The 18,541-nt window shown below is 41.7% G+C and overlaps 1 protein-coding gene across 5 annotated transcripts in view; it reads left to right on the forward strand.

Annotated features, from left to right (window-relative positions):
* Positions 1-18,541, forward strand: part of PTPN14 (protein tyrosine phosphatase non-receptor type 14) — a 131,840-nt gene that overhangs the window by 98,446 nt on the left and 14,853 nt on the right. For all 5 annotated transcript variants that reach the window (XM_034427811.3, XM_087883187.1, XM_034427810.3 and 2 more), the window contains exons 8-13: positions 1,573-1,661; positions 4,132-4,219; positions 6,077-6,159; positions 13,352-13,409; positions 14,383-14,461; positions 16,154-17,637. In XM_034427811.3, coding sequence (XP_034283702.2) covers positions 1,573-1,661; positions 4,132-4,219; positions 6,077-6,159; positions 13,352-13,409; positions 14,383-14,461; positions 16,154-17,637 — 1,881 coding nt within the window. The remainder of the gene's footprint in view (positions 1-1,572; positions 1,662-4,131; positions 4,220-6,076; positions 6,160-13,351; positions 13,410-14,382; positions 14,462-16,153; positions 17,638-18,541) is intronic.

Genomic DNA, 18,541 nt, shown 5'->3' on the forward strand with positions numbered 1-18,541 from the left:
AGTCTGCATCAAAGTTAATGACTTTTTGCAGCGAAGGGTAGAAATTAACACCTCCTTTCACATTCCATACTCAACTTTTAGCTGACTGACCAAAATGCAAGATGTATAGGAGGTTTAAATTCTGTTCTCTAGCAAGCAAATTCGGTAACAAAATTTGTATTCTGCTTCACATGAGTTACCTTTGGCAAGAACCCAGAAAAGAGAAGGGGGCAAGTGACAAAACTTTTATCACAACAAGAGCTTCATCCCTTTTGTGGCATAAGGGCAAAAGATTGGTGCTCGCCATTGTGTCCAGGGAAAGACGTTGTAAAAGAAAACCTTCTTGCAAGTTCGAGAAGTTTGATTGAACTTGCAAGAAAGTTTTCTTTTACAGTATGTTTCCCTGGACACAACAGTGAGGTAAGCGACGGATCTTGAAAGGTAAGACTTGTGTCCCCCTTCTCGCTCGCCATCCCCAAATTGCATCCCTAAAGGGGACAGGTCAGTAAGCAAGGGGCAGGAGCCCTGCCATGCCCAGCGAGTGGGGAGAGAAGAGACGGCAAGGGGAGCCACGTCTTGCTCCACGTGTCTCACTTCTCTCCTGCCCCACCTGCCACCCCTCTCGATAAAGAAACGGCGGGGAAGGGAAGCAGCTGTTGCCATTGGGGTGGGGTGGGACTTGTTAGGCAGCTCTGCCGGCATGAAGAACAGGGAGGGGAGGCGACGGCAGCGACGGGACATCCAGTCCCATGTTTGCTACCTCCTGCACCCCCAAAATAATAAGAGCCCCCTATAATAAGTCCAAGCCCTTATTTGGGGGGTCAAAAGAAAATAAGACTCTGTCTTATTTTAGGGGAAACACGGTAATGATTTGAGGTCATTCAAGCTTCACCGATACAGGTAGTTTTTGACTTACGAGCACAAGTTGGGACCAGAATTTTTGTTGCTAAGCGAGGCAATTTTATAACATTTGCTATGGTTGTTAAACGAGTCATTGCAGTGGTTAAGTAAATCCCATGGTTGTTAAGTGAATCCAGCCTCCTCCATTGGCTTTGTTTATTGGAAGCTGACTGGGAAAGTTGCAAGTGGCAGTCACATGACCCTGGGATGCTGCAACTATTGTAAATACATGCCAGTTGCCAAGTGCCTAAATTTTGATCACATGATCATGGGGATGTGCAACAATCATAAAAGTGAGGGCTAGTCTTTAGCCCCTTTTTCTTTTTTCTTTGTGCCTTTGTAACTTTGAACGGTCACTAAACAAATTGTTGTAAATCAAGGACTATTTATAATCCCATTCTGATGCACTATAGCTCCAGCAATGTTTCTCAGATGCTTTTAAAAGGGGGAAAAAAGGCAAGCCACTTCCAGATTTATTTTTAACATGTCATGCAAGGCCAAGACTTCTCCCGCTGATTTGTTTTATCAGCATTATATGACAATTCAAGCCAAGAAATATCTGATGCAAGTGACTTGTTAGTAAAAGCTGGAACCGCGTAGCAGTTTTAATCAAAAGATTGATATCTTTTACATTTTCAGAGATTAGAATTTGGGCTAAAGTTACTTTGATGTATATTTTAACTTTCTGTGCAGGACAATCAAGGAAATGACTTTCATCTTGGAATTTTCTGCATGGGGATTTTTCTAAAGAACCCAATGGGAAGATCCACAGTGAACTACAGGTAAAAGTAAGATTGAAGGGATTTTGCATTTGATCCGACCAAAACTAGATCAAAATGCATTTGAAACTTTGGATTGGTTTCAGTATAGGGTAACAATGTTGTTGTTGTTAGTTGCAAAGTCATGTCCGACCCATCGCGACCCCATGGACAACGTTCCTCCAGGCCTTCCTGTCCTCTACCATCCTCTGGAGTCCATTTAAATTCACACCTACTGCTTCAGTGACTCCATCCAGCCACCTCATTCTCTGTCGTCCCGTTCTTCTTTTGCCCTCAATCATTCCCAGCATTAGGCTCTTCTCCAGTGAGTCCTTCCTTCTCATTAGATGGCCAAAGTATTTGAGTTTTGGGTAACAATGCAGGGAAGATTAATTGCCCTTATACTCTGCTTAATAAGTATAAGTATAATTTTATTTCTATACCGCCCTTCTCCCGAAGGACTCAGGGCAGTGTACAGCCTATTTAAAAACACAAGACAAACATCAATTAAAAATTAAAAATTATTAAATAAATTCAGCTCAATTTAAAACCCCAGAAATTTAAAATACCCCAATATATAAAATTATTATATATTGATAGCCCGGCCTGGTGGAACAACAGGGTCTTCAGTGCACAGCGAAATACCCGGAGGTTGGAGATCTTACGTATTTCCAGGGGCAGTTCATTCCACAGGACTGTCAAGATGCACAGGGGAAGCAGCATACTAGACTTGACAAGCCATTGATCTGACCCAACAGCTTTTATTTATTTATTTATTTATTTATTCATTCATTCATTCATTCATTCATTCATTCATTCATTCATTCATTCATTCAATTTATATCCCGCCCTTCTCCAAGTGGACTCAGGGCGGTGCACAGCCAGAACTAAAACACATATCAATACAAAATTTAAAATTATTAAAAGAATTAAATAACTGTGGCCCAAAAATTTAAAACATTGAAAACTAAAACCCATTTGACAATTTAAAAAGCTAAAAAAGACTAAAAAAAGGGGGGGGTGTTCACACCAGCCCTGCTTGATGGAAAAGAAAAGTTTTTAGGGCACGGCAAAAAACCCGGAGATCTGATATCTTTCGTATCTCCGGGGGCAAATCATTACAGAGGGCAGGAGCTGCCACAGAGAAGGCCCTCCCCCTGGGGGTCGCCAGCCGACATTGCCTGGCTGACGGCACCCTGAGGAGTCCCTCTCTGTGAGAGCGTACTGGTCGGTGGGAGGCTATCGGCGGCAGAAGGCGGTCTCGCAAATACCCAGGTCCCATGCCATGGAGCGCTTTAAAGGTGGTGACCATTCAAGGTCACCTTGAAGTGCACCTGGAAGACCACTGGAAGCCAATGCAGCTCACGCAGAGAGGTGTCACATGGGAGCGCCCCCTCGCTCCCATAATCCCCCGCGCAGCCGCATTCTGCACCAGTTGGAGCCTCCGGGTGTTCCTCAAGGGGAGCCCCATGTAGAGAGCATTTCAGTAGTCCAATTTGTATATATTATGGTTTAGATTTTATCCACTGAAATCAATGAGAATCCAAAGTGCTTTGCTTATCATAATACTGTTGCTTATATTGTATTGGAGTTCTTTGGATATCATTAGCTTCTTATTAGTCATAGTTTATACAGAGAGAAAAACCATAACCTTTAAAAATGAATAAATCAGATCTTATTAATGTTCCTTTGTCATTCAGTTATATTTTTTTTCCCTTCAAGAAGCCTAATGACCATCAAAGCACACCTAGATTTATATTTGTTTATCTTTGCTTCTGAGAGGATCAGGATTTGTCATTACACTGTACATGCAATAAAATTACCTGGATTTATAATTATACTGCTCAAAAAAATAAAGGGAACACAAGCAGAAGACCTCCGAGATCTGAATGAATGAAATAGCCTTATTAAGTACTTTGTTCGTTACATACAATAGTTTTGTATTCCCTTTAGTTGTTTGAGCAGTGTATAAACTACTGTATGTAAAGAACAAAGTATTTAATGAGGCTATTTCATTCATTCAGATCTTGGATGTCTTCTGCTTGTGTTCCCTTTATTTTGTTGAGCAGTATATATGTAGAGCAATTTGACTTAAATGATTTATGAATATTTCTTTTTGTAATAAAACAAATATTCTGAACATGTAGCTTATGTCAACTTTCTTTACTTAAATAGTTATAGCACTAATGTCCCCCAAATCAATTCTTATAAGCAATGTTGTATGGGAATTCTGGAAAGTAATAGCTCTTGCATATTCAATAAGGTGAATATGCAAAAAAACAGTAAGTTTTTTTTCTTTACCAAAAGGAAAAAATTTTTTTAAAAAATGTTCAAACAAAAAAAAATCCCAAGGCAATTTGAGAAAGAGGAAGATCAAAATTCCATATTTGTGTGTGTGTGTGTGTGTGTGTCTGTGTGTGTGTCTAATGGATTTCCAAATTAAATATTTTTGCAATGAGATTTCCCTGTTTTAAACCATGTTGTTTTTCTATAGGTGGAACGATATTGGAAATATAACACACAACAAGTCTTCAATTGTTGTAGAATTGGTTAACAAAGAAGAAACTGTATTGTTTCATACGGTAGGCAAATGTTAAAAGATCAATCTCAGAATCATAAATAATGATGATATAAGTGACATCCTGAGCCCAGTGATAGATTGCAATAAAGCTTCTATAGCCAAAGACAACAAGAAAACGTGGCAATTCTTAGAACTTTTTCTTGAGTAGACTGATGGTTCCACAGAAGCAAAGCATTTGTTGGTTCCTTTTCAGAGAGACACATTCCACTCAAGTGGGAATTTCCAGTTTATTCTGATGAATGTTTAAATCACCTGGGTATTCTATATGATAGAGAGCAGTAGCTGCCTTCCAGGGATGTTAACCAGGTGTAGCAAAATTGAAAAAATCATGCTGTCTTGCTGTCTCCAATTTACCTTTGGAGAGAAGCTGTAATACAAATTGGCATTGGACTAACCCAGTGGTATCAAATTCAAGGCCCGGGCGCTGGATCCAGCCCACAGGGTGCTTAGATCTGGCCTGCAGGGCCATCCTGGAAACAGTGAAGGACTGGCCCACGGTACCTCTGCCACTCCCGAGCTCCGTTTTCGCTGGCAGAGGGTTGCAGGAGACCATTGCAGCCAAAAACAGAGCCTGCAAGGGCTGCATGTGGCCCTCCTGAGCTCTGTTTTCAGTGGTGGAGGGTTGGAGGAGTCACAGCCAAAAAAGGGAGCCTGTTTTCCCTGGCAGAGCGCTCGGGCTGCCACAGGCGCCCCCGACACAAGTGACATTGAGCTGGCCACACACACACACACACACACACACACACACACACACACACACACACACCCGAGGTCAAACACAACCCTGATGTGGCCTTTAATGAAATCTAGTTTGATACCCCTGGGCTAACCCTACCAAATAATAGCACTAGCACTTAGATTTATATACCACCCCATAGTGCTTTACAGCACTCTCTGAGCTGTCTACAATGGCAGCATATTGCCCCCAACAATCTGGGTCCTCATTTTACTGACCTCAGAAGGATGGAAGGCTGAATCAACCTCAAGCCCATCAGGATCAAACTCCAGGCTGTGGGCAGAGTTAGCCTGCAATGCTGCATTCTAACCATTGCGCCAGCAAGGCTCTTTTAAATAAAGTTTGAAAAATGGGGGGACCACTCAGTTAAATATGCATTCTCTCCCTTTATGTTTGGCTTTAACAGCTTGGACGTTCATGACTGTTTGAAGTGTAAAATTATAATAAAAGCATTTCTTCCCATCTTTTTGAACTTTAAAATTATAATAAAAGGTATCCCTATCCACTTTATTTCAGAAGGCTCTTTGAGCCTTCTGATTGAGGTGAGGGCTTTGTGTGGGCAGTTGGCTTTCAGTAAATGAATGGAGATGAGGGCTGAAGAGGACAGTGCCAGCTGACTGTCTCCCATTGAGCAGTGACCATCAGCTGGTCAGAAGTGGCCAGACTCAGCAGGCCAGTGGCTACATGCTGATTGAACCTGATCTCCCCAAAGTATAAATTTCCCAGTTTAGAGAAACTTGTTCTCTGCGTTTTCATACTGCTCTGCCTTTGGGAAACTTTGAGCCAATTATATTCACTTCTGAGCCACAAAACTGGCAAAGACCTGCTCAAGTTTAATAATGCAGCAGCCTTATTTATTCTTTAGCCCAGTCTTTGAGCCAGATGGTATGGCAAGATTGCACTAGTATCCCTGATCTACGATTACTTGAATGATGCTAAACTTGGGGATTTTTGTATATATTTTTGTATATATTTTTCTGCAAAGCATTCTTCCTACTGAATATTTCAGAGGAACATGGTCAGTGTTATATAACTCTTTGTTATGTTTGTCCCAGCGAAATTCAGTGTTATTCTTTCCTTCTTTTTCCCTGTTCTCTCCCTCCCACTTTTCTGCTTTAAAAGGATGACCTTGAAAACGCCAAGTACATTTCACGGCTCTTTGCTGCGAAGCACAAGTTTTACAAACAAAACAAAATCTGCACAGAGTAAGTACATATCTTTGGGAAATTCTGGCTGGCTGCAATAAATGTCAAGTGGTCGTGTTTTGGATTAGGTTATTTATGTATTTGTCACGTGTTCGTTTGTTTGTCTGTTTGAGGCCATTGTATTATTTATTCTCCATCTGTTCATTGCCCATACAGCAGAATCAAAGATTATAACTCTAGACGTAATGTGTTTTCTTCATGGGTACACCAGAGATACGGGAAAAAATGGAAACATTCTTTTTTGTAGATGTCTTGGAAATCTCTCATTGAAAGACAGTCAAAGAATGAGAAGGAACGGCATGAAAATCAGGTGTTTCCCATTGTAGTCTAAAATGTACAGTTTAGGTTTAGACATTTGTACAGGGCTTTATAAATTATTGGCAAGCCCCATAGGACTTTTCAGTTTCTAACTTGACTTTGGTTAACAAACCAGAATGAGAAAATTGGTTTCCAGAAACTTGTTTTTCCCTCCTGGTTCCACTTGGAGGAAGTGCTTTTTAGTGTTGCTGTCTATTATGGAATGAGCAACCAGCAGCTCATGCCAAAGACTATTATATTCAGGTTTTCTGTTGGTTGCTTTCTGATTTACAGCTATCCTTATCTATACTGCATATTCATCTCTCCTTGGTTTTAAGCTTTCTGTCCTCTGTCTTCCTTCATATTAACTTGCCGTGGCAAATATTCCTTTGCATTGGAATGGAGAAGAAAAACCTACTGCCACTTTATAGAGATTGTGGTCTGTGTTGAACTACCACTTTTTCTATGGGTACATCAGCTGCATTTTTTTGCAGGTAGTTATGTCACACTGGTCTCAGGAATACAAGTAGCCAGTACTAGTGTTGTCAGTATAATAATATGAAATCTGAAATGTGGGGCCATTTAAATACTCCGTTGTATTCAGATGTGTCATTAGGTCTGATAAGGGCTGCCTAAGTCTAAATAATCACTAGATTGCAATAATGAGGTATAGAAAGCTCTATTTTTTGTTTGTTTGATTTTGCAATAGACTTGGAAGTGGATTAATGTCATGTAAGATGTTTGAAAGAGGGATTCTTGAGATGCACATCCGTGTCCAAACTTGTATGTTTAGCTACTGTGAAATCACTGTTCTCCATAGAGCTGGATCGAGAGCATCCACGAATGGGTAGTAGCTCTATATCTTCTGCATGTAGACTGAGAATGTGATCTTTATTTACATATCTGGTCACTCCTTCCTGGTCTGGTGATTCCCCAGTTCGGCTCAGTCTTCATTCAGAAAAGAGGGCTTGGAGAGAGCTGCACCTTCAAGCTGGATTCTCTAATTGTGAGCTTAACAAAACTGCTTTATTTTTATGTAGATTGCCTCTGCAATCAGGCAGCCTTGTTGGTCTGCTGATTTGCTGCCTCAGTGCCGGCTTCAGTCAGCTGAGATCCCAGCCAGCTGCGGTAAGCGGTAAAGGCCTAAATAACTGATCCAGCTCCTTTTGGGGTGAGCAGAGATCAGAAGGGGACTAAGTCACTGCCCAGCAGCGTCTGGGCATACTGTGAAGTGGCAGAAGTGAGGAGAGCGCGATTAGAGCCGTGGCAACAATTATCCATTGAGGGTCCGCCTGCCTTACTATAAGAGAGAGATGGCATCTTGTGCGACCTCCTCTAGCCAGCAGTCCACATCGAGTGGCAAGAGAGCTGATCTTGGGGCTTCCCCAATTTCAAAGCTGGGCTCCTGGGCAGAGAATGGCAGCAAAGGGAGCTACAACCAGGAGCCAGGCTACTGCCTCTAAGAATAGCAGAGGCTCCAAAATGGCTGACAAGGATACAAAACGGCACCAAAAGGCTATAGAAAAAGAGCTGGCTAAGATCCAAAAGGCCAAGGAAATCCTGGATCAAGGAGTTTTGCCTGTGGGAGGGGCAGAAGTCTCCCGCCCTCAGGAAGAGGGGCCATTGGATCCTGGTAATTTTCCAGGTCCCCTGAAATCAGTTTCTCATCGCCAATTGTCACCAGATGGCACCAGAGAGGTGCTATCCAACCTTAGGAGAGATTTTGGATAGAGCTGAAGCCTTTTCCCTTGCAAGTGCTAACAGATCCAGCAGGAGCAACTCAAAGGACAGGGTAAGAGTTCCCCTACAGGTACTGCAGTTCCTTAGGTAGTGGAGATCACAGGCCCTCACCAGAGGATGCCTATTCAAGGAGCCAGACCGTCTGACCATCACGATGGACCCCAGCCTTTATGGTTGGAGGGCTCATTGTCAGTCATGGATCGCGCAGGACCGGTGGACCCAGGCAGACAAGTCTCACAAGATCAATTGGCTGGAGCTAAGGGCGGTTTATCTGACCCTCAAGAGCTTCAAGGAAGCCATAGTGGGACACCATGTTTTTAACAGACAACATGACAGCCAAAGCCCACATCAATCGCCAAGGGGGGACTCATTCCAGGTCCCTCATGGCAGTGGCAAATTGTCTGGGGTGCTGGGCGGAAAGACATCTCCTATCCATAAGGGCAGACCACATCTTCGGGGTCCTGAATGTGCAGGCAAATTTTCTCAGCAGGGCGACAGTGGACCATTCAGAGTGGCGTCTGCATCCCTTTCTGTTCCAGGAGCTGACAGTGCGTTACGGGAGGCCAGTCAGATCTGTTTGCCTCTCCAGAAAACACCCACCTGCCGAGGTTTTCAGCAGGTTCAGGGCATGGGGGGTCAGAAGGGACGGATGCCCTATGCAGTCCATGGCCTCAGGGACTGTAATATGCCTTTCCTCCCCCAGCCTTGATCCCAGAAGTCATCAGAAAGGTACTCACGGCAAAGGCAGAAGTAATCATGTTAGGCCCCTATTGGCCCAGGAGACCATGGTTGGCTGACCTGGTCTACCTGTCCGTGAACAACTCTGGAGAATACCTCAGGACAAAATTTTCCTCAGCCGGGGAGCTGGTACATTCGGAGCCTCAGTGGCTCCAACTGACTGCCTGGCACTTGAGTGGAGGTCCCTGAGGCAGGAGAATTTCTCTCCCAGAATCATCAAAACTATCCAGGCCTCCAGGCGAAGGTCGACAGACAGGATATATAATGCGTCCTGGAAGTCATTCTGTTCCTGGTGCTCTGGATCAGGGCTTGATCCTTCTGAGGTTTCAGTAGTGCAAGTTCCTCCAGGAGGGATTAGACAAAGGATTTAACACCCAACACTATACGGAGACATATAGCAGCATTGTCTTCTGTTTTATCTTGTGGAGGTTTAGAGTCTCTTTCTAAGCACCCCACAGTGCGAAGATTCCTCAGGGGCGCCTCCAACTTACGGCCCACCTGTGGTTCACAGGTATCCCACCTGGGATCTAACTAAGGTTTTACAGGCCCTCACAGAGAGTCCCTTTGAGATCAGCCAGTCTACTTTTCCTCTCATTCAAAGTGGCCTTCCTCGTAGCTATTACATTGGCCAGGAGGATTTCGGAGTTGGCGGCTCTTTCCGTGAGACAAGACCTCTGCATTTTCCATCCGGACAGGGTGGAAATATTTGAACCTTCTTTCATCCCCAAAGTCAATTCATGGTTTCATAGGGCCCAGGAGTTGGTTTTGCCCAACTTCTGCCTGGGCCCAAGACATGCCCTAGAACAGAGGTGGCATACGCTGGATGTGAGAAGGGCCTTCCATATTTACATATTTACATCAAATACACGTCTTCCTTCAGGAAGACTGAATCCTTGTTCATTTCCTTTCAACCTTCTACACTAGGATATAGAGTCACTCTTCTATGGTGGATCATTGGATTAGAGCTTGCTTTGCTAAGGCATACGAGGTTCAGAACCTGCCAACGCCTAGGCACATAACAGCACATTCTACCAGAAGCGCAACCCCGACAGCGGCATGGGCGACACAGGCCTCTACTGAGGAAGTGTGTCGTACAGCTACATGTTCCTCACCATCCCCATTTATTCGGCACTATAAGTTGGACTCCTTTGCGGAGGCAGCCTTTCGGAGGCGAGTCCTCCAGAGGGTTCATAGTGTTGGGGGGGGGACTTAGGATCGGACTGCACCCACCCGTAGGGGACAGGCCGGCTTTTGTATGTCCCATTCCTGGATGCTTGATCCAGCTCTATGGAGAATGGGTGTTGGTCCTACCTGAACGCTATTTCTCGTAGAGCTGGTAGAGAGCATCCAGCCTCACCCTTTCTAATGTCTGGTCCACAGTCCGAGAGGGGCTCCTATTTTAAGGTCACAAGTCTATTCATCGTTATGCCTTTGCCGAACTGGGGAATCACCAGACCAGGAAGGAGTGACCAGATATGCAAATAAAGATCACGTGCTCAGTCTACATGCAGAAGATATAGAGCTACTAGCCATTCCTGGATGCTCTCTTATAAAAGTATAAAAGTCCCTTAAAGGAGTTAGTGCTTTTTTGGTTGTAATGTCCCAGCAGCTTGTGCATTTGAGCCATGGTGGCGCAGTGGTTAGAATGCAGTATTACAGGCTAATTCGGCTTACTGTCAGCACTTGGCAGTTCGAGTCTCACCGACTCAAGGTTGACTCAGTTTTCCATCCTTCCGAGGTCAGTCAAATGAGGAGCCAGATCGTTGGGGTCAATATACTGACTCTGTAAACCACTTAGGGAGGGCTGTAAAAGCACTATGAAGCGGTATATAAGTCTAAGTGCTATTGCTATGTCAAGAGTGTTCTGCAAATGAAACTTTAGGGCAATGCTAGCTGGGGAATTCTTGAAGTTGAAGTCTTAAAATGGCTAAGATTGAGAAACAGTGTTCTAGGGTTTAATTAGTTAAAATATGACTAAGAGGAAATCATGGTTGACTTTACAACCTAGCTTGCAAATTGAACTGCCATATCTGTCCTACCAGTATATATCATCTGTGGAGCTTTCATAACTGGGTGTTTCCTACATGACAGTATTGGCATGCTAATTGAAATATTCATTAGATTTATATCTTGTCTTCTATACAGGATATACAGTAAATGTTCCCTTCTCCTATCTGCCCTGACAACTGTAAACCTGTAAAGTAGTTTTGCTTTGAGGGAGTGAGACTGGCCCGAAGTCCCCGTGTGAGCTTCCATGGTTGAGGATGAATTAGAACCTGGTTCTCCCTCATCCTAGTCTGAGAAGTCAGAGAAAGTAGGAAGTATAAAGCTTATCATTAAAATCTAAATCACATCAAAACATTGTACACGAGTGGAATTGGATGCTTTATTTGTAGCTTTTCATCCTTCGTTTTTATTGTCATTGCAGCAGCCATACAACTGTATACAACTGTCCTCTTATTACAAAGCACAACCACCTATAGCCAGTTTCAGAAAGAAAAAAATAAAACAAATGATGGTAGAAGAATACAGCATGATAAGAAATAGCAGGCCCCCTGAAGTGGCAAATATTTTCTAGAGATGAGATAGGGAGTGGTAGAGTAGGGGGAAAGAAGTAATGTTTGCATTGGTTTTGTGTTTGCTTTCCTGTACATTTAAGCTCTGGAAGATAAGGAAGGATGACTTAATGAGTTTCAGTCACGTAGAACAACACAGTGACCTCATTTTCATAAAAGTTGCCACCATGAAAGAAAAAACCTAATGCCTGAATGAAAGTAATGCCAGATACTGTATGCCAGTAACTGACAGATAAACAGAAGAGCAGGACCAGGTCATGGTTCATTCATAGAATTCAAACGAAAGTAGAAGCATGGGTATCTATACTCCAAAAGCAAGTTTTCTGAGTTTTCTTGGCTAAACTCTTGGCACTTTTTGTAGTGGATGAAAGGTCTTGGAGGTTTCTCTCGGTGCATCTTTAATAAAAAAAAAAGTAATATAAAATGTGTGGTCTCATGATCCAGATTTAAGTCATCACAAATGGGGCGGGAGTAAATTTTGCATGAGATGACGGGGGGAAGAACAAAAGGAAAAAGAGGCAGTGCTGATGGATCAACCCCATTTTCAGCACCTCTGCTCTCCAATTCATTTTATTCTAGGTGTCCCTGCCATCTGACTAGGGTTTTTATTCTTATATGTGAATTTTTTAGCATTTGGAATTTTCTTTAGCATTCAGAATTTTCTTCCTTTGGGTGGGAATATGATGATCTAGAGCAGGGGTGTCAAACTCACGTCGTCACAATGTCATCACATGACGTATCATGACTTTTTCCCCCTTCACTAAACTGGGCGTGGGCGTGGCCAGCGCATGACCCATCTGGGTTGCGGGCCGTGAATTTGGTAGCCCTGATCTAGAGAGTATTTGTGAAGCTGGAAGAATTGTGTCTCGTGTGAGATGTTGATATGCTTGTTTTATTAATGTTGATGTATTGTTTGATATCATCTTTTTTTTTTTTTTTTACTTTTTTAAAATTCTACTTTTGTTGTTAACTGCCTTTGGAGTCTTGTCTGGAAAGTGGTCAGTGTGTTTTCAGAATTTAGTAAAAGAATATGTTGGTTGGGTTAATAACATTAGTTCCCAAGATCTACGATGTCTAGCTGTGAAGTTTTCCATATCTTTATCTTTTGCGTCTGCTGTTTGCAATTTGTATGGAGGCAGGTATGAGTGGGTATTTTCTAATTGCACATCACGTCATTTACCAGATCAGAAAATGTAAGATGAGGAATTCCACCTTTCCTTTCTGCACGTAAGCACTTTATTTCTACCATACTTTGTGACTTTTTTTTATTTTGTGCCTCTTTGTTCTTTCTCCCACCTCCCACTTACTATTTTAACATGAAATTCCATTTATCTGCTTGTTTCTCTCTTAGCCTGCGAGTGCCTTTATCTTGTTGGGTGATTTGTTATGCTCTTACTGTTATCTTTTTTTCAAATCTCTTTCCAAAACTGGCGTTCTCCAACCTGGTGCCCTTCATATCTTGGACCTATAATGCTCATCATCTCAATAATGGAAGTGACAGAAGTTGTGGTTAAACAGGTCTGGAGAGCTCTAATTGGAGAAAAATTGGCCTAAATAATATCAAATTAACTCTTGATAGTTTGGTTTGGTTCTGTTCATTATATACATTTTCAGGTTTAAATAAATTAGTTCTTTTTTTAAGGGCATGTATGATAATAAATGTTAACGCCTTTATAAATAATACATTCTATTTCTTTAGTACATATATTTTCATATTTGTTTCAAAACAGATAATAACTGCTGTTATGTAACAGTATTTTCATTCCACTTGCATAAGAATACATGTTCTGTATTTTACAGAATGACAGTGATTAAGAATCATTTCTATCTTTTCCCCACAGACAATCAAATTCTCCTCCCCCTATCAGACGGCGGCCCACATGGAGCAGATCATCTTTGGTAAATATCTTGCTCAAGAGACACGGAATACTCTAATGCTCCTCCAACTAGTTGTAATTACAAACAGTTGTAATAAACTGTTTTGTAAAAAGAGCCGTGGTAGCGCAGTGTTTAGAATGGAGTACTGATGGCTAGTTCTGCTGACTACCAACTGCCAGCAGTTCAATTCTCACCAGGCTCAAGGTTGACTCAGCTTTCCATTCTTCCGAGGTTGGTAAAATGAGGACCCAGATTGTTGGGGGCAATATTGATTCTGTAACCTACTTAGAGAGGGCTGTAAAGGACTGTGAAGCGATATACAGTAGTGGCCAAAATTGTGGAAATCTTTTGGGAAAAGTATATTTTCTAAAACTAGCTAATAACACCACTTTTTTGGGAGTAATACCATAAAATTATATATCAATGGAAAGATAATTTAATCAAGAATGCAATGCAATAACTTATGAAAGATTTGCTATTAGAATAGCAGTTACAGTATAAAGAAGAAAAGTGAAACACGTAGAAAAAATGAGATAATACAAAAATTATCAGCATGTCAGTTAATAGTTGGGTAACCTTTATCATGAATTACGGCCTTACAGTGTCTTCCCATGGAATGAACCAAGTCTTTTAGTTCTGCAGCTGTTATAATGTGAAACCAAGATTGAATGATTGCTTCTATTAACTGGGTTTTATTGCTGGGTCGCTTCTGACTAACAAGTTTCTTTAGTCGGCTCCATAGATTTTCAATTGGGTTAAGGTCTGGGCTATTCCCAGGCCATTCCAGCAGTGGAATATGATTATCTTGAAACTCCAAAAAAAAAGTGGTGTTATTAGCCATCAAACCTCAAAAATACACTTTTCCCAAAAGGTTTCCATAATTTTGGCTATTACTGTATAAGAGTGCTGTTGCTATTGCTATTATAGACAGATTACAAAAAAATGCCATAAATAACTCTCCAATGCATATGTTTTATTTTACTTCACTTTTTAGCCAAGGCAGCACCCATTTATTATGCCTCCTGTGCATGTCCAATGTGGAGAACACTACACTGAAACTCACAATTCACAAGGTTAGTGATGGGAATGGGAATAATAACAACAACATCAGATATAAAGCCTACTTTTTAAAAAGGAATTTACAATATCGAGATTTTTTTTTTATTATTTTTTTTTTTGCAATATAAGGATAGGCATTTTTTTTCATGAAGTTTCTATAACTTAATCAATATTTGAGGAGGTCACATTCCTGCAGTCGGCTGAAGACAGGGCAGAATTAAATAACTTTCATCTTTGTTCAGTATATGCATCCTCTTTCTGAAATAGGTTTGCATCCAAGTTTTGCTTTTCCAAATCCAAAGATCTAGCTAGACTCGGCAGTGTTTGTATTTGGCTCCCTGGCCAGGTACATAATCGATAATAGTTGCCGGATTGAAATGGAGCCTTTCTGATTTACAGCTGTAGTTCTTACTTACTGTGCAGTCATATCTCCCTTTCTCATGGAAGGTTACTAATACTTGAACTGAACGGCAGAGAAAGTGAAGTAAGCAAGTAAATAATTCATTAATAAGAATTATTTAGCAATGCTATTTCTAGAGTGTTAAAATCTAAAATTGCAGAGATAAAATGTATGTCTTGAAATGGTAACAGGCTAGTGGAAATAATAAAATAGCTCTGATTCCATCCTAAAGTTTGGAAATAGATAGTCGCTTTATTTTTGCTACAGTTTAGAAAACGTACCTTCTTATGTTTGCCTTCATATCTCCCCTTAGAGAGTCCAAGGGAAAATTGGAGCATTTATTTATTTATTTTACAGTTTTTATATAGAAAACTCTGGACAAACTATAACACTTGAAATTATAAAATCAGCAGTTGAAATAAATCAAAATTATAACAAGCAATCAATTCTTTCTCCAAGATGGGCACCAATAAAACTTAGCTAGCCTTTGAAGATCTAAAAACTTCAAGAGAGCTTATTGACATCTGGTGGTCAAGAATGCCAGAATTTGGAAGCTATCACAGATAAGGCTTATCATTCATATTTGGTCTTCTGAGAACAAAAGTTCTTGCCAGTCTCCCCGCCCCCAAATTTCTTTGAATGAATAGAGAACATCTGAAATGAAATTATAAATATTCCCAGTTGAACATAAATACCATTATTCTTCTGAGCTTATTCCCATCGACATGTTGGCGAAGGTAAGTGAAGTGCAATACATACTTCTTATCATGTCTCCTTTTTTTTGGATGTCATACTTCTGAATAAAACTGCAGTCAGCAATACATGGTCACTATGATTCTAACTTTTAATCAAGAGCCCTGCATGTACTCGGATGAGAGTACAAAATGTTTGTGTGACTAAACTTCCTATTAAAAAGGAGGAAAAAGAAACAGTTTTTGAATGCGTGGGTGGATAGATGGATGGATGGACGGACATACAAAGCTTTCCCATGTTGTGTATTTTAGAATTCTGCACTGACAAGAATGTTATTGAATAGTGACAATAACAGTATTTGTTCAATTCAAAAGAAAATGATCCCGAATTTCTGTGCTTGTTGGCATTGCTATTCCTAAATGTGAGGAACTCCAAAACTGCATTAGATTTCTTTTTCTACAGCCATCAATGACGAGACTTTGTTTATGCAGGTGGGACTGCTATGGCCGAAACTGAGATGTAACTCTAATAATGTTTTTAAATCACATTTTCTATCTGTTATATAGCCTGTTCATTGTATTTCCCATTCATTTTCTACTTTTCCTACACACAGATAGCATTTTTCATGGAAATGAAGACATGTTTTACTATAGATCTCAGACGAGCTTGGACAGATGTGCAATGGACTTCAGCTATTTGAACGGCAGTGTCCCAAATGGCAGTGTGTGCAGTGCCCAAAGTATGAACTCTCTCAACCATTCGCAGAACTTCATTCAAGCTTCTCCGGTATCCTCCAACCTCAGTATCCCTGGAAGTGATATTATGAGAGCAGATTACATACCAAGCCATAGACACAGTGCAATAATTGTCCCTTCATATAGGCCAACTCCAGATTATGACACTGTAATGAGGCAAATGAAAAGAGGAGTGATTCACGCTGATAGCCAAAGCCAGTCTTTGAGGAACCTCAACATTGGGAACACTCATGTTTACAGCCAACCCACAGATCTTGTATACAGTCAACCAGAAATTCAGGAGCGACCTTCTTATACCATTGCATATGGGCCTCAAGGCACTTACAAAAAACATGTGACTCCTTCTGAGCAAGTGAATCCCATGAATGCTTTGCAGGCAAAACCGACATCTAGTGCCATTTCCCATACAGTTAGCACTCCAGAGCTGGCCAATATGCAGCTCCCCAACAATCAAAGATGTGGCCCTGCACACGTACTGAAGAACTATCTTTTCAGGCCTCCACCACCCTATCCGCGTCCACGTCCTGCTACCAGTACACCTGACCTAGCAAGTCACCGCCACAAGTATGTCACTGGCAGTAGCCCTGACCTGGTCCCTCGGAAAGTGCAGCTTTCAGTGAAGACTTTCCAAGAGGATAGTGCTCCTGTCATCCACCAGTCACTACAGGAAGTTAGTGAACCTCTTATGGCAGCCAAACATCATGCAGCCATCAATAAACGCCACAGTTTGGAAGTGATCAGTAATATGGTGCGTGGAATGGAAGCTATGGCTTTAAAAAGCCTGAATGCTCCTTTGCCACGCAGAAATACCCTACGCAATGAGATGCAGCCAGAGGAAGTGGTGCAAAGAGGGCATGAGGTTCAGCAGCTCCCTCATTACCATCACAAAAAGACTTTCTCTGATGCTACAATGCTGATCCACAGCAGTGAAAGTGAAGATGAGGAAGAAGCATCAGAATCTGTCCCTTCCATGGCAGCCCTACATGAAAACATGGAGTATAGCGTTCAGTTGCAAGCTGCCTTGGCTCGAATACCTAACAAACCTCCTCCTGAGTATCCTGGTCCCAGGAAAAGTGTTAGCAATGGAGCTCTGCGGAATGACCAGATGAATAATGTTCCACGGGCTGTGTCTCGAGCCAAGGTGGCGAGGCCGGGACCAGCCAGGACAATTAGCATATCTCGGACTGATCAGAGCATGATGAATGGATCTTCCCTTGGTCCATCAATCTCTGAGCCAGACCTCACAAGTGTCAAGGAACGGGTCAAGAAAGAACCGGTGAAGGAGAGGCCTGTGTCTGAAATGTTCTCCATTGAAGATAGTATCATAGAAAGGGAAATGAGGGTAAGTGTATTTTTCATGTACTTTAGGGATATCTCTGAATGGTAACCAGAAGTTACAGTTGAAAATAAATATCTGCTATGTCATTAAAAAGAAGCCTCTTTCAAAGCTAGTTTAAATTAAGGGCATATGCCTCTGTTTGAACACATGGGCGATTGGGGGGTGGGAATCAGGTCCAAGAATGTCTTTATTAATATGGAAGCCATATTAGGCCAGAAGGGGCTGGGTCGAAGTGGAACGGACGTTGATTGGAGCATGTGATCGAAAGGGGAGAAGGGGATGGTTTGGGGAGCTTTGAATTACTGAGGGAAAGCCCGGGCTTTTCAGATTCGGGATTTCCCAGGTGTGCCAGTTTACCTATTCTAGTAAAGAGAACTTTGGAAAATGCTGCTTCCGCGTCTTTACTGGGAGTTGGGGGTTTTCTGGAACGCTGACATTATCCCAAATCCCCCCTCCTACTTTCCCACACATGAGGAACTGGCAGCATTGAAGCTTCCGGCCTAATATGGCTTCCAAGGCTGACACTACAATTGTAATCATATTGGTTAGAAACTTGAAGTCTTTCACTGAAGTAAGTAGCAAAATTGAAAAAGTTGGAAAGTTCTTAACTGTAGTTTTTAAAAAGTTTACATAAAAATCATTGAAATAGATAAAATGTTGTCTTGGATCATGTTCAGAGTCAGCATAAATATTTCAGAATACTTAAAATAGAAGACACTAGATTTCATTGATGCATAAGCCGATGTGATGTTTGAACTGGTAAGAAGATAGTAAGAGATTTGCTGGATCACATTAAAAACACGTCTAGTCCAACATTCTGTTGCTGTGGTTACTCATCCAGATGTCATGGGGAAATCTACAAGCAGGACATGGGTGAACCACACCATCTTACTTCTATTCTCCAGCA

The sequence above is a fragment of the Pantherophis guttatus genome, chromosome 1, assembly GCF_059756535.1.
Source record: "Pantherophis guttatus breed Tessera chromosome 1, ASM5975653v1, whole genome shotgun sequence".
Taxonomy (NCBI): Eukaryota; Metazoa; Chordata; class Lepidosauria; order Squamata; family Colubridae; genus Pantherophis; species Pantherophis guttatus.